The sequence below is a fragment of the Ranitomeya imitator genome, chromosome 2, assembly GCF_032444005.1.
Source record: "Ranitomeya imitator isolate aRanImi1 chromosome 2, aRanImi1.pri, whole genome shotgun sequence".
NCBI lineage: Eukaryota > Metazoa > Chordata > Amphibia > Anura > Dendrobatidae > Ranitomeya > Ranitomeya imitator.
Genome location: NC_091283.1, coordinates 251,415,429 through 251,432,746, shown reverse-complemented (window position 1 = coordinate 251,432,746; position 17,318 = coordinate 251,415,429). Strand labels below are relative to the sequence as shown.

General features: G+C 42.3%; 1 protein-coding gene across 1 annotated transcript in view; it reads right to left on the bottom strand.

Moving 5' to 3' along the window:
* Positions 1-1,404: 1,404 nt before the first annotated feature.
* LOC138662921 (oocyte zinc finger protein XlCOF22-like) overlaps positions 1,405-17,318 on the bottom strand; it is a 52,745-nt gene continuing 36,831 nt past the window's right edge. The window contains exon 7 of the mRNA XM_069748925.1: positions 1,405-2,891. Coding sequence (XP_069605026.1) covers positions 1,531-2,891 — 1,361 coding nt within the window. The 3' untranslated portion in view covers positions 1,405-1,530. The remainder of the gene's footprint in view (positions 2,892-17,318) is intronic.

The following is a 17,318-nucleotide window of genomic DNA, read 5'->3' as shown; positions in this document are numbered from 1 at the left end:
GGGCCTACTCACTGTGTCAGCTTCTCATTACAGTTGTACTCCACTGAACAAAGCAATGCCCCCTGGTTAGTCCTGTTACCAATTTTGAACTGCATTTAGCCCACTTTATTATTTGGGCCTATATCTGTGTTTACTCCTCATCCTGCCCATTGCCCAGCCAGTGATAGATGAGTCTGCTGGTACATTGACCCATAACGCAACATTCCCCGTGCACGCTACACAGCAAGATTGTGACCCTGCTGAAAGTCAGGTACCCCTTCCCGCATACCATATCACCTTACACGGGGACAAAGAGGAAGGTGCAGATGAAAGTGCAGGTTCCTTCATCAGGTGGGGGGGGGGGGAACTCGTTGGCAACATCACTGGCACAGGGCCCCTCATAGTACGCAAAAGTGTCGCTGCTGTTGGGAGGCGCTCCCCCGCCGTGCAAACACACCGCCGTACTTTGAGGGACCCTGAGCCAGTGCCAATGCCAACGAGTGGGCCCCCCTGCTTGCTCAGGATCACAGCACTTGCAAAGTTGAAATACTTACCTCTCCCTGCTCCACTGCCGTGACGTGGTCCAGATTTCCTGGGCCCACTAAATACTTGAACCAGCCCTACCCCCCACAACTTTAGCCTAATGACCCCCAATTTCCAATGCCTTACTATTATTATAAGGTAAATTAAGATTGACAAGCTTCAGTAACAAGAATGGATGTTTTTGCCATTAAAATGGGCACTGTACATTTTTTCCTGGCCTCCACTCACTGCCGACTATGCTTCCCCATTGACTTGCATTGGGTTTCATGTTTCGGTCGATACCCAACTTTTCGCGATAATCGGCCGATTTCACTCGACTCGACTTTTGAGATAGTCGGGTTTCGCGAAACTCGACTCGACCCTAAAAAACTAAAAGTCTCTCAACCCTAGTCTGCACTACTAATTAAAAGCTGTTACATTACCAAACTAGGGCGCTCCCTATAGGAGAAAAACACAAGAATTATATTGTATTGTCACATACTGTCTATTCCTGACACTGGAGTGACTTATACACTTATGAAGTATATAGTTTGAGGTCTGGGATCTGCCAATATGTGGCTAGTTTTCTGACTGTTTCGGATAACATGATACATGACTTTATTTTTTGTCAAGTCTCGCTTGAATATAGGTCAATATTAAATAGTCTCCTGATGAGTCGCCTTTGGTGAGGACGATGAAACCTGTAGAAATGAGAGTCTTGGAAAGTGAGTGTGTATATGTCACCTCACCCTATATACTGAACTGTGGGGTACATGATTTTTCTATTAGTCACCTACTGACTAACCTTCAGGGGATGAATTATGGGTATAGTTTTACATTTGGAATTAATAAAGTTTAGTTTTATCCTTTTTTTCAGCAAACATGAAGAATGACAAGAGACAACCCATTTAAGAAGATTCAATTTTGGTTAAAACTATTCCAACATTATGAACATAAAAAAGGATTCTCCCCTATGTGCCGTCTCTGATGTTTATTAACAGTTGATTTCCAAGTAAAATATTTCCCACATTAAGAAAATGTAAAAGTTTTCTCCTCTGTGTGAGTTATATGGTGATTTACCAAATCTATTTTCCATTTAAAACATTTTCCACATTCTGAACATGAAAAAGGCTTCTCCTCTGTGTGACTGCTCTGATGTCTAACAAGAAGCGCTTTCCGGTTAAAACAATTCCCACATTCTGAACAGGAAAAAAGCTTCTCCCCTGTGTGAGTTCTCTGGTGACTAACAAGATTCCTTTTCTGGTTAAAACATTTCCCACATTCTGAACATGAAAAAGGCTTCTCTCCTGAGTGAGTTATTTGGTGACTAACAAAATTTGCTTTATGGTTAAAACATTTTCCACATTCTAAACAGGAAAAAGGCTTCTCCCCTGTGTGAATTCTCTGGTGAGTAACAAGCAGAGATTTACGTGCAAAACATTTCCCACATTCTGAACAGGAAAAAGGCTTCTCCCCTGTGTGAGTTCTCTGGTGACTAACAAGATGCCATTTCTGGGTAAAACATTTCCCACATTCTGAACATGAAAACGGCTTCTCTCCTGTGTGGGTTCTTTGGTGTTCATAAAGATTCCCTTTTTTGGTAAAACATTTCCCACATTCTGAACATGAAAAAGGCTTTTCCCCTGTATGAGTTCTATGATGCCGATCAAGATTTATTTTACATTTAAAACTTTTGCCACACTCTGAACAGGAAAAAGGCTTCTCCCCCGTGTGAGTTCTATGGTGTCTCACAAAATCTGATTTCTGGTTAAAACATTTTCCACATTCAGAACATGAAAAAGGCTTCTCCGCTGTGTGAGTTCTATAGTGATTAACCAAATCTGAATTCCAGTTAAAACATTTCCCACATTCTGAACAGGAAAAAGGCTTCTCCCCTGTGTGGGTTCTCTGGTGCTTAACCAAATCTGATTTCCAGTTAAAACATTTTCCACATTCTGAACAGGAAAAAGGCTTCTCCCCCATGTGAGTTCTCTCGTGATTAACCAAATCTGATTTCCAGTTAAAACATTTTCCACATTTTGAACAGGAAAAAGGCTTGTCTCCTGTGTGAGTTCTATGGTGAGTAACAAAATGTGATTTCTTGTTAAAACATTTCCCACATTCTGAACATGAAAATGACTTCTTTGCTTTAGGAGCAGTTTGCTTTTTAATGCCTCTTTTGTGACTTTGATTTTCCTTAGTAGTCAGTAATGAATCAGAAGATGGGACCTGTTTCATAGGATCAGATGATAGATCTTTGCTGTGAATGGATGATGATGTATCTGGAGTAATGGCATTCACTTCAGTTGTATCTTGTAGGATCTCAAGATCATCAGATTTAAAAATTGAAGATGTCAGCTGTCCCTCTGATCTCCTGGTACAGTCATCTGCTAAGATAAAAACAATTATTTTTAATAAAATATCATTGAGTCTTATATTTTTGAACATTTCTACTTAAACTATCTATAAAAATGGCAAGCTATGTAAAAAACTTTAATTACACTATTTAATTTTTTTTTTTTCCTGGGTAGAAAGTGTGTTTTCCTAACCCGTTATGCCTAATACATATAGAAAATAGTTGTTGTTCCAACAAAACATTGCTTCTGTGATAAGGACAATGAAATTTTGAAATTTGTCTGTTTTTGGTAAAAATCTCGATTCGTATTCAATACTGAGTAGTCTTCTAGAATATTCTTGAACTGCTAGAATTGTGCAGAATTTTCCAGAATTATCTAGAAGTTTCTAGAAGTTTTTAGAACTTTCAAGAACATTCAATAGTATGGACTGTTCAATAGTAGTCATACAAATATAAAAGCACAGGTGACTCAAACCAACATTTCGGTTTATGTTATTGCTGAGTAAGAGAATAACGAATCGTAGTTAAAGAGCAATTATTTTTTTTAGATGGCATCAAGAGGTTGTTTGCACCCCGCAGATGCATTTTGCTACGTGTGTGGACAATTTATAAAGACAAGAGAAAGAAAGTATTCCGTGAAAGCATGCCGTAAGATGTGCGAGGCCTACAAGGCATATTTCGGCATGCCTGTCGGGGATCAAGACAAATCTTGGGCACCTCATTTCACATGCGAATATTGCAAGAAAACTCTTGAAGGTAAGGTGAACAATTGCTGCTCATTTTGATGGCAGTGCTTTATTTTGTAGAATTTCAATGATTTAGAGCTAGTACAGTTTAAGGAGTTGCAATTGACATTTTCACATATGTCTATGCACTATAGTAAATAATATATTACATCAGGGGTGTCAAACTGCATTCCTCGAGGGCTGCAAACAGGTCATGTTTTCAGGATTTCCTTGTACTGCACAGGTGATAATTTAATCACCTGCACAAATAATGAGTTGGTGATTAAATTATCACCTGTGCAGTACAAGGAAATCCTGAAAACATGACCTGTTTGCAGCCCTCGAGGAATGCAGTTTGACACCCCTGTATTACATAATGGGTAAAATTTAATGCTTTTAAATTTATATAATTAATTATATCTGCTATGTTACAGGTTGGTCAAGGGGAGAAAAGAGAGCCATGAAGTTTGCTATACCATGAATTTCGCAGCAACCCACAGACCACTCAAGCAACTGCTACTTCTGCATAGTGGATCCTGCCAAGCGTCGCACAGGCAAGAATGTGCCTCAAATAGTTTATCCAGACATTCCTTCTTCCATTGCCCCAGTACCACACTGCCCCGAGATGCCTGTTCCAACTCCCCCGATTTCCAGGAAAAAGCAGCAAGTAGGACAGCGAGGAAGATATTGGAGACTAAGATTACATTTTCACAGATGCAGATGAGGAGAGAAGGCCCTACTTCCCTAACCAGAAAGATGTCAATGATATAATCAGAGACCTTCGTCTTACCAAGTCCAATGCTGAGCTTCTGACATCCAGGCTCAAGCAATGAAACTTGTTGGATGAAAGCGTGCAAGCCACAGATCAGAGTGAGCGTAACCAAACATTTCTTCAGTTGAGAAGATGGGTTGTGCTTCTGCAACAATGTGGCCGGTCTTTTTGAGGCTAAGGTATCACCTGTAACCCGAGTCAATGGCGGCTATTCATTGACAGTTCATTCCGGAGCCTCAAAGCCATGCTGCTTCACAATGGAAACAACTACCCGTCTCTCCCTATGGCTCACTCTTTCTATCTCAAAGAGAACTACACCAGTGTCAAAAGGTCGCTGAGTGCCTTGAAGTATGACGACTATGGATGGCAGGTCATCGCAGACTTCAAAATGGTGTAATTTCTGATGGGCCTTCAAGTTGGTTTCACAAAATATCCTTTGCCTCTGGGACAGCCATGACACTAAGGCGCACTATCACAGAAACGACAGGCCACAGCGGACCGAGTACTCTGTGGGGAAGAGCAACGTCAAGTGGGAGCCACTGATAGAACCTCTGAAGGTGCTGATGGCACCACTGCACATAAAGTTAGGCCTCATCAAGCAATTTATCACAGCTCTTGACAAGGAGTCAGCAGCTTTCAATTACCTCCAAGATCTCTTTCCAAAGCTGTCTGAGGCAAAGGTCAAGGCTGGTATCTTAGGCTACGTTCACATTGGCGTTCCGCCAATGTGCGTCGCTGTTGCGCCGGCGACGCAGCGGCGACGCAGCGGCGACGCGCCCCTATGTTTAACATAGGGGACGCGTGCGTTGTTTTGGTGGCGTTTTTGCCACGTGCGTCGTTTCCGACGCTAGCGTCGGACGCAAGAAAACGCTACATTGTAGCATTTTCTGTGCGTCCGATTTTCGTCAAAAACGACGCACGCGTCGCAAAACGCGCGCGTTTTTGCACGCGTTTGCGCGCGTTTTTACGTGCGTCGCGCGTTGCGTCGCCGACGCAGGGCGGCGCAACGCTAGTGTGAACCTAGCCTTAGTTGGACTGCAGATCAAGAAAGTCATAAAATGTGATGAGTTTGCCAAGCTGCTGAACAGGACAGAGAAAACGGCTTGGAACAGTTTGTTGCACTGTTTCATGGCTTCCTGGGTAAATACAAGGCTGAAAACTATGTGCAGTTGGTTCAGACTCTCATAAAGAATTACGCCATAATGGGATGCAGAATGTCTCTCAAAGTCCATATACTTGATGGTCATCTTGAAAAGTTCAAGGAGAACATGAGAACTCAGAGGAGCAAGGCGAGCGCTTTCATCAAGATATATTGGACTTTGAATGTCGTTACCAAAGATAGTGTAAAGAAAACATGATGGGGACTACATTTGGGGGCTTCTTCGAGAAAGCAATTTGCAGTACACTCGCAAATCTACAACACCTACTCATTTCTGAACCTTTTTGAGAGATTTTTTACTGTCTTTGTCTATTCACCATGCAAGTGTTGTTTTTTTTTATCAGACCGCATGAACTAAAGAAAATATAATAATTTCCTTTTTTTTGTCAAAATAAATACGAAATTTTCTGGGCTGTGATCATAAAATGTAAGTTTGTGCTGAATGTAGTCGTTTTTCCATAGTCTTTAAACATCAGCAGTTAAATATTACACTTGGAAGCCAAGAACAAAAATTGTGTCACATGGTGTTATTTACCAAGGCAATGACTGTTCACAGTCGAATAGAAAACCTTGTTGGATGAGACAGCAGTTTGTGGTGTTCAACTGTTTGTTCATTCTACCTCCCAAATATCGAATAAAAAGAAACCAATCAATGTTATGTAGGCGAAAATAATATTAATTCTCATCTCGCAAAAAACAAGTCCCCACTCAGGTCCATCATTTGTCAATGAAAAAACAGAGGTTCCCACACTATTAGTGGCTCAAAGGCTGTTGAAAAGTAACAGTAAAGTTTCTATAAACCAAAACAGCAAAATCCGCTCTAAATTCTGAGTCTTGCAGTGTGCTCAAACAACATTTAGGATCTGTGTATTTAGCAATATTATATAGTGAGAAGAATCCACTTAATTTGCGGTGTGTCTCCTGGAGCACAATCTAGGCACTATGTGCTGGGTAATAAAATGGCAGATGTGTAATTTTCACTCTCCAACATCCACTGTGTGTTAATTTCCGGAAAGTGGCTGTGGAGTCAAAATATTCATTCCTACTACACACATGGTCTAAATTGTTGGTACCCCTCGTTTAATGACAGAAAAACCCACAATGGTCACAGAAATAACTTGAATCTGACAAAAGTAATAATAAATAAATCTATGAAAATGAAAAAATGAAAGTCAGACATTGCTTTTCAATCATGCTTCCACAGAATTAAAAAAAAATAAAAAACTCATGAAATAGGCCTGGACAGAAATGATGGTACCCCTAACTTAACATTTTCATGCACAACCTTGTGAGGCAATCACTTTAATCAAACAATTCCTGTAACTGTCAATGAGACTTCTACACCTCTCGACAGGTATTTTGGCCACTGCTCAGGAGCAAACTGCTCCAGTTGTCTCGTGTCTGAAGGTTGCCTTTTCCAAACTGCATGTTTCAGCTCTTTCCAAAGAAGTTCAATAGGATTTAAGTAAGGGCTCACAGAAGGCCACTTCAGAATAGTCAAATGTTTTCCTCTTAGCCATTGCGGGGTACTTTTAGCTGTGTGTTTTGGGTCATTATCCTGTTTCAAGCCCCATGACCTGCGAATGAGACCAAGCTTTCTGACACTGAGCAGCACATTTCTCTCTAGAAACACTTGATAGTCTTGAGATTGCATTGTACCCTGCACGGATTCTAGACACCCTGTGCCAGATGCAACAAAGCAGCCCCAGAACAGAACAGACCTTCCTCCATGTTTCACAATAGGGACCGTTGTTGTGAATTCTGTGTCAGAGCTCCCTCCTGTGGTCACAAGTGGTACTTCGGCTGATTCTCTCTATGAGCTTCCGTTGGTGGAGGAGAGTGGTACTGTGGCTTCTGAGTTTCCTTCCTCAGGTGATGTGGTGAAGTCGTTAGGTGCTGCTCTATTTAACTCCACCTAGTGCTTTGATCCTGGCCTCCAGTCAATGTTCTAGTATTGGGCCTGCTTCCTCCTGTATCGTTCCTGTGGCCTGCTGCTCTGCATAGCTAAGTTCCGCTTTTGTTATTTTATTTGCTGTTTTTTTCTGTCCAGCTTGCTTATTTGGTTTTTCTTGCTTGCTGGAAGCTCTGGGACGCAGAGGGTGTACCTCCGTGCCGTTAGTCGGTACGGAGGGTCTTTTTGCCCCCTTTGCGTGGTTGTTTGTAGGGTTTTGTGTTGACCGCAAAGTTACCTTTCCTATCCTCGCTCTGTTCAGAAAGTCGGGCCTCACTTTGCTAAATCTATTTCATCTCTACGTTTGTCTTTTCATCTTAACTCACAGTCATTATATGTGGGGGCTGCCTTTTCCTTTGGGGTATTTCTCTGAGGCAAGGTAGGCTTATTTTCTATCTTCAGGCTAGCTAGTTTCTCAGGCTGTGCCGAGTTGCATAGGGAGCGTTAGGCGCAATCCACGGCTGCCTCTAGTGTGGTTGGAGAGGATTAGGGATTGCGGTCAGCAGAGTTCCAACGTCTCAGAGCTCGTTCTATGTTTTTGGGTTATTGTCAGGTCACTGTATGTGCTCTGGCTTCTATGTCCATTGTGGTACTGAATTACCTAATCATAACAGACCGTGTTCTTTTCTTGATATGCTTCATTTTTCCATTTGTGAACATAGAGCTGAGGTGCCTTGCCAAAAAGTTAAATTTTTGTCTCATCTGTCCGTAGGACATTCTCCCATAAGCTTTGGGGATGGTCAACATGTAGTATGGCAAATTCCAGTCTGGCTTTTTTATGATTGTTTTTCAACAATGGTGTCCTCCTTGGTTGTCTCCCATGAAGTCCACTTTGGCTCATACAAGGACGGATGGTGCGATCTGACACTGATGTTCCTTGAGCTTGAAGTTCACGTTTAATCTGTTTAGATGTTTTTCTGGGCTCTTTTGTTACCGTTCGTATTATCTATCTCTTTGATTTGCTAACAATTTTCCTCCTGCGGCCACGTCCAGGGAGGTTGTCTACAGTCCCATGGATATTAAGTTTCTGAATAATATGTGCAACTGTAGACACAGGAACATCAAGCTGCTTGGAGATGGTCTTATAACTTTTACCTTTAACATGTTTGTCTATAATTTTCTTTCTAATCTCCTGAGACAACTCTTTTCTTCGCTTCCTCTGGTCCATGTTGAGTGTGATACACACCATGTCACCAAACAGCACAGTGAGAATCTGAGAACAAAAACCACTGAAACATTCTAATTAAATAGGTCCAATTACATACCTTTTCAAGGGACTAGATCAATATTATCAAGGGCACTCCAAACTAGATAATTCCTGCACACGGAGTAAATGTCCAAAAAGAATTATTTAATAAAAATAAGAAAGTTAACATAGTAACATAGTTAGTGAGGCCGAAAAAAGACATTTGTCCATCCAGTTCAGCCTATATTCCATCATAATAAATCCCCAGATCTACGTCCTTCTACAGAACCTAATAATTGTATGATACAATATTGTTCTGCTCCAGGAAGACATCCAGGCCTCTCTTGAACCCCTTGACTGAGTTCGCCATCACCATCTCCTCAGGTAAGCAATTCCAGATTCTCACGGCCCTAACAGTAAAGAATCCTCTTCTATGTTGGTGGAAAAAACCTTCTCTCCTCCAGACGCAAAGAATGCCCCCTTGTGCCCATCACCTTCCTTGGTATAAACAGATCCTCAGCGAGATATTTGTATTGTCCCCTTATATACTTATACATGGTTATTAGATCGCCCCTCAGTCGTCTTTTTTCTAGACTAAATAATCCTAATTTTGCTAATCTATCTGGGTATTGTAGTTCTCCCATCCCCTTTATTAATTTTGTTGCCCTCCTTTGTACTCTCTCTAGTTCCATTATATCCTTCCTGAGCACCGGTGCCCAAAACTGGACACAGTACTCCATGTGCGGTCTAACTAGGGATTTGTACAGAGGCAGTATAATGCTCTCATCATGTGTATCCAGACCTCTCTTAATGCACCCCATGATCCTGTTTGCCTTGGCAGCTGCTGCCTGGCACTGGCTGCTCCAGGTAAGTTTATCATTAACTAGGATCCCCAAGTCCTTCTCCCTGTCAGATTTACCCAGTGGTTTCCCGTTCAGTGTGTAATGGTGATATTGATTCCTTCTTCCCATGTGTATAACCTTACATTTATCATTGTTAAACCTCATCTGCCACCTTTCAGCCCAAGTTTCCAACTTATCCAGATCCATCTGTAGCAGAATACTATCTTCTCTTGTATTAACTGCTTTACATAGTTTTGTATCATCTGCAAATATTGATATTTTACTGTGTAAACCTTCTACCAGATCGTTAATGAATATGTTGAAGAGAACAGGTCCCAATACCGACCCCTGCGGTACCCCACTGGTCACAGCGACCCAGTTAGAGACTATACCATTTATAACCACCCTCTGCTTTCTATCACTAAGCCAGTTACTAACCCATTTACACACATTTTCCCCCAGACCAAGCATTCTCATTTTGTGTACCAACCTCTTGTGCGGCACGGTATCAAACGCTTTGGAAAAATCGAGATATACCACGTCCAATGACTCACCGTGGTCCAGCCTATAGCTTACCTCTTCATAAAAACTGATTAGATTGGTTTGACAGGAGCGATTTCTCATAAACTCATGCTGATATGGAGTTACACAGTTATTCTCATTGAGATAATCCAGAATAACATCCCTCAGAAACCCTTCAAATATTTTACCAACAATAGAGGTTAGACTTACTGGCCTATAATTTCCAGGTTCACTTTTAGAGCCCTTTTTGAATATTGGCACCACATTTGCTATGCGCCAGTCCTGCGGAACAGACCCCGTCGCTATAGAGTCCCTAAAAATAAGAAATAATGGTTTATCTATTACATTACTTAGTTCTCTTAGTACTCGTGGGTGTATGCCATCCGGACCCGGAGATTTATCTATTTTAATCTTATTTAGCCGGTTTCGCACCTCTTCTTGAGTTAGATTGGTGACCCTTAATATAGGGTTTTCATTGTTTCTTGGGATTTCACCTAGCATTTCATTTTCCACCGTGAATACCGTGGAGAAGAAGGTGTTTAATATGTTAGCTTTTTCCTCGTCATCTACAACCATTCTTTCCTCACTATTTTTTAAGGGGCCTACATTTTCAGTTTTTATTCTTTTACTATTGATATAGTTGAAGAACAGTTTGGGATTAGTTTTACTCTCCTTAGCAATGTGCTTCTCTGTTTCCTTTTTGGCATCTTTAATTAGTTTTTTAGATAAAGTATTTTTGTCCCTATTAGTGTTGAGCGATACCGTCCGATATTTGAAAGTATTGGTATCGGAGGGTATCGGCCGATATCCGAAAAATATCGGATATCGCCGATACCGATATCCGATACCAATACAAGTCAATGGGACTCAAATATCGGAAGGTATCCTCTATGGTTCCCAGGGTCTGAAGGAGAGGAGACTCTCCTTCAGGCCCTGGGATCCATATTCATGTGTAAAATAAATAATAAAAATAAAAAATATTGATATACTCACCCTCGGACGCGCCTTGGTTGTAACCGCTGCAACCGCCATGATTCCCTTCCTAAGAATGAGCGCGTAAAGGACCGCTCACCAATCACAAGCCGCGACATCATCGAAAGTCCTTTACGCGCTCATTCTTAGGAAGAGAATCATGGCGGTTGCAGCGGTTACAACCAGGGCGCGTCCGAGGGTAAGTATATCAATATTTTTTATTTTCATTCTTTATTTTACACATCAATCTTCATCCTGATACCGATTCCCGATATCGCAAAAATATCGGAACTCGGTATCGGAATTCCGATACCACAAATATCGGCCGATACCCGATACTTGCGGTATCAGAATGCTCAACACTACTCCCTATAGTTTTTTAGAGCTTCAATGGTGCCATCCTGCTTTAGTAGTGCAAATGCTTTCTTTTCACTGTTAATTGCCTGTCTTACTTTTTTGTTTAGCCACATTGGGTTTTTCCTATTTCTAGTCCTTTTATTCCCACAAGGTATAAACCGCTTACAGTGCCTATTTAGGATGTTCTTAAGAATACAGATAATAAATGGAAAATGTTTATTTCTGAGGATATTGTCCCAGTCTACCAGATTAAGGGCATCTCTAAGCTGGTCAAACTTTGCCTTCCTAAAGTTCAGTGTTTTTGTGACTCCTGTTATGACCTGGTGGTTAGGACAATAATGGACCTGGTGGTTAAGAGCACACGGAATGACCTGATAGTTACTAATAATACAGAACAAGCTCTGAGACGTGGGAACTCTGCTGACCGCAATCCCTAATCCTAACACACACACTAGAAATAGCTGTGGATTGCTCCTAACGCTCCCTATGCAACTCGTCACAGCCTAAGAAACTAGCTAGCCCTAAAGATAGAAAAATAAAGCCTACCTTGCCTCAGAGAAATTCCCCAAAGGAAAAGGCAGCCCCCCACATATAACGACTGTGAGTTAAGATGAAAATTACAAACACAGAGATGATATAGATTTAGCAAAGTGAGGCCCGACTTACTGAACATACAGAGGATAGGAAAGTTAACTTTGCGGTCAGCACAAAAACTACAAAAAGACCACGCAGAGGGCGCAAAAAGACCCTCCGCACCGACTCACGGTGCGGAGGCGCTCCCTCTGCGTCCCAGAGCTTCCAGCAAGCAAGACAAAAATCAAAATAGCAAGCTGGACAGAAAAATAGCAAACAAAAGAAAAACAAGCAGGAACTTAGCTTCTGCTGGGAAGACAGGTCACAAGAACGATCCAGGAGCGAACGAGACCAATACTGGAACATTGACAGGTGGCATGGAGCAATGATCTAAGTGGAGTTAAATAGAGCAGCCAGCTAACGAATTAACCTCGTCACCTGTGGAAGGAAACTCAGAAGCCGCAGCCCCACTCACAACCACCAGAGGAAGCCCATGGACAGAACCAGCCGAAGTACCATTCATGACCACAGGAGGGAGCTTGACAACAGAATTCACAACAGACTCCCTGACAAGTCCCCCTAGTGAAAGACAGGTGAAACTACAATATTATGGTTGCTATTTCCTAGATGCCCGACCACCTGCAGATTTGTTATTCTGTCAGGTCTATTAGATAGTATTAGGTCTAAAAGTGCTGCTCCTCTGGTTGGATTCTGCACCAATTGTGAAAGATAATTTTTCTTGGTTATTAGCAGAAACCTGTTGCCTTTATGGGTTTCACAGGTTTCTGTTTCCCAGTTAATATCCGGGTAGTTAAAGTCCCCCATAACCAGGACCTCATTATGGGTTGCAGCTTCATATATCTGCTTTAGAAGTAGACTTTCCATGGTTTCTGTTATATTTGGGGGTTTGTAACAGACCCCAATGAGAATTTTGTTACCATTTTTCCCTCCATGAATTTCGACCCATATGGACTCGACATCCTCATTCCCTTCGCTAATATCCTCACTTAAAGTGGACTTTAGACAAGACTTTACATAGAGACAAACCCCTCCTCCTCTCCGATTTTTACGATCCTTTCTAAACAGACTGTAACCCTGTAAGTTAACTGCCCAGTCATAGCTTTCATCTAACCATGTCTCGGTTATTCCCACTATGTCAAAGTTACCTGTAGATATTTCTGCTTCTAGTTCTTCCATCTCGTTTGTCAGGCTTCTGGCGTTTGCGAGCATGCAGTTTAGAGGATTTTGTTTTGTTCCAATCTCCTCGCTGTGGATTGTTTTAGAAATGTTCTTACCTCCCTTCTGAGTATGTTTTCCTGGGTCTTCTTTGTTCGAGGCTAATGTTTTTCTTCCCGTCCCCTCTTCTTCTACTTTAATGCCCTCCTGATGAGTGTAGCGAGTCTTCTGGCGAATGTGTGTTTCCCAGGTTTGTTGAGGTGTAGTCCATCTCTGGTGAGGAGTCCATCGTACAAGTAATTCACACTGTGGTCCAGGAATCCGAATCCTTGTTGTCTGCACCATCGTCTTAGCTGGAAGGATAGAAGAAAAAACTACTTGTGCATCCAGCTCCTTTACTTTCTTCCCCAACTCTTCAAAGTCCTTGCAGATTGTCGGTAGGTCCTTCCTTGCCGTGTCATTGGTGCCAACATGTATCAGAAGAAATGGGTGGACGTCCTTGGAGCTGAAGAGCTTTGGTATCCTATCGGTCACATCCTTGATCATCGCACCTGGAAGGCAGCATACTTCTCTTGCGGTTATGTCTGGTCTGCAGATGGCTGCTTCTGTGCCTCTCAGTAGTGAGTCTCCCACCACCACTCTTCGTTGCTTCTTGGCTGTACTTTTTGCTGTCACTTGTTGCTGTGTGCCCTTTTCTTTTTTGCTTGCTGGTATTGCTTCCTCCTTAGGTGTGCCATCTTCATCCTCTACAAAGATTTGATATTGGTTCTTCAGTTGTGTGGTTGGTGATTTCTCCATGGTCTTCTTGCTTCTTTTGGTCACATGCTTCCACTCATCTGCTTTTGGAGGTTCTCTGACACTTTTTTCACCTTCTGTGACCAGTAGAGATGCTTCTGTTCTGTCTAGGAAGTCTTCATTCTCTTTGATGAGTTTCAAAGTTGCTATTCTTTCTTCCAGACCCCGCACCTTTTCTTCTAAAAGGGCCACTAGTCTACACTTCTGACAGGTGAAATTGGATTCTTCTTCTGGTCGATCTGTGAACATGTAGCACATGCTGCAGCTCACCATGTAGGTTGTCACATCTGCCATGTTGCTTCTAGATCCTGCTGACTTGCTGTGTGTTTTCCTTCTTGTGTAATCTACTCAGCCAAGCTTTCTTGCAATAATGTCCTACAGGCAAAAATTTGGTGATGCTTTCCAAGCAGCTGGTCCCGGCTGTACCCAACAATCTTCTTGCTGAGGGAGTCTCTTCGCTTTTCCCAGAAGGCACCTAGAATATGCAAATTATCCTCCTCAAGCTTGAATCCCTGGTTTGGTGATGCTTTCCAAGCAGCTGGTCCCGGCTGTACCCAACGATCTTCTTGCTGAGGGAGACTCTTCGCTTTTCCCAGAAGGCACCTGGAATATGCAAATTATCCTCCTCAAGCTTGAATCCCTGGTTTGGTGATGCTTTCCAAGCAGCTGGTCCCGGCTGTACCCAACGATCTTCTTGCTGAGGGAGACTCTTCGCTTTTCCCAGAAGGCACCTGGAATATGCAAATTATCCTCCTCAAGCTTGAATCCCTGGTTTGGTGATGCTTTCCAAGCAGCTGGTCCCGGCTGTACCCAACGATCTTCTTGCTGAGGGAGACTCTTCGCTTTTCCCAGAAGGCACCTGGAATATGCAAATTATCCTCCTCAAGCTTGAATCCCTGGTTTATTGAAAACATTATATTACAAGAAAATCACAAAAAAAATCATGATAAACTTATCAATGACAAGACATGTAGAGAGCTTCTGTGTGAAGGACACAAGAACAGTGGCACTGAGAAAAAGCAGGCTGGGCAAGCAGAGGTCATAAATCTCCACCTCAATAAACTTCAATGCAATAGCAAAAAAGTGCATAGTGCAAATAAGATGCAAACATTATACCAATTATCCGAAAAAGTAGAGGGCTTAATATGGCTTAATGTGGGATAGTATACATCACTGTAAATAAACCCATTAGCCAAATATCACTGCCCTAGGGAAAAAAGTGACACTCAAACAAAGTCCTGCTTACCCATGTCGCCTGTCAGCAGGTGTCCAAGGCAGCTCCTACGAACGTTCAGTAGGCAGCCGCCCGAAGAAGCCCACGCGCATCGGGGCTGCCCTGGAAACATGCTGACAGGTGACATGGGTAAGTAGGATTTTGTTAGAGTGTCGCTTTATTCTTAGGGTAGTGATATTTGGCTAAAGGGTTTATTTAGAGTGATGTATACTCTCCCACATTAAGCCATATTAAGCCCTCTACTTTTTCAGATAATTGGTATAATGTTTGTACCTTATTTGCACTATGCACTTTTTTGCTATTGCATTGAAGTTTATTGAGGTGGAGATTTATGACCTCTGTTTGCCCAGTCTGCTTTTTCTCAGTGCCACTGTTTTTGTGTCCTACACACAGAAGCTCTCCATGTGCCTTGTCATTGGTAAGCTGTTTTTATCATGATATTTTTTTTGTGATTTTCGTGTTATATCATGTTTTCAATAAACTTTGCTATTTTTAGGAAATAACTCTTTTTGGACAGTGAGTACCTGTAGTCCTATATACAGGCCACTGATTGATTCCAAGATTGTAGACACCTGTGATGCTAGTTAGTGGACACACTGTGATTTAACATGTCCCTTTTGTCACATTATTTTCAGGGGTACCATCATTTCTGTCCAGGCCTATTTCATGAGTTTTATTTTATTTATTTTTTTATTTCTATGGAAGCATGGTTGAACAGCAATTTCTGACTTTCATTTGTTCATTTTCATAGATGTTTTATTTCTTATTACCATATATACTCGAGTATAAGCCGACCTGAGTATAAACCGACCCCTAATTTTGCCAGAAAAAACTGGGAAAACTTAATGACTCGAGTATAAGCCTAGGGTGGGAAATGCAGCAGCTACCGGTAAATTTAAAAAGTAAAAATAGATACCAATAAAAGTAAAATTTATTGAGACATCAGTAGGTTAAGTGTTTTTGAATATCCATATTGAATCAGGAGCCCATATAATGCTCCATACAGTGTGATGGTCCCCATTAGATGCTCCATATTAAAATATGCCCCATATAATCCTGCATAAAGGTTAATAATGGCCCCATAAGATGCTCCATAGAGATATTTGCCCTATATAGTGCTGCACAAACGTTATGGCCCCATAAGATGCTCCGTACAGACACTTGCCCCATATAGTGCTGCACAAACGTTATGGCCCCATAAGATGCTCCGTACAGTCACTTGCGCCATTTGCTTTTGCTGCGATAAAAAAAAAATCACATACTCACCTCTCTTCGCTCAGGACCCCAGCACTTTCAATATTTACCTGCTCCTCGTGCAGCTCCGTCTTCAGCACTGACGTTCAGCAGAGGGCGCGCACTGACTACATCACCGCTCCCTCTGACCTGAGCGTCACAGCCAGAGGACGATGAAGACAGAGCCGCACCGGAACGAGGAGCGGTAAATATCGCGCAGTGCTCCCCTCCCCGTATACTCACCTACTGCTGGTGCTGTCTCTGCTTCTTCCAGCGCTGCATCTTCTTCCTGTATTGAGTGGTCACAGTTACCGCTCATTACAGTAATGAATATGCGGTTCCACCTCTGTGGGTGGTGGACCTGCATATTCATTACTGTAATGAGCGGTACCATGTGACCGCTCAGCACAGGAAGAATCTGCAGCACTGGAAGAAGCAGGGACCACGCCAGCAGTAGGTAAGTATTATTAGACAGCCCCCGCCCCCCCTCACCTGCCAACCCCCGGGTATGACTCGAGTATAAGCCGAGAGGGGGACTTTCAGCCCAAAAAAAGGGCTGAAAATCTTGGCTTATACTCGAGTATATACTGTACTTTTGCAGATTCAAGTTATTTATGTGACCATTGTGTGTTTTTCAGTCATTAAACGAGGGGTACAAACAATTTTGACCACATATGTGTAGATTATAACCCTCAGTGAATAATTTATAAAATGGAATCACTTAATGGGGATTTCGACTCTTCTGGTTTTCTGTCATTTAGTCATATTAGGGCTTCTGCATATGATGTGTCCAATCTCATCTGGGATCTGTTCCTGCTCTCCAGCTGGAGTAATCTGCTCCCTACATTCAGCCAATTGGAAAGTACCACACCCTACTAAAGCTCAAAGCACATGGCCGGAATCTGCCAGAATCAGCGTTGTTCTCCTCTGGTTCAGTCCTCTGTGCTCAGCTGGTGGCTTGTGT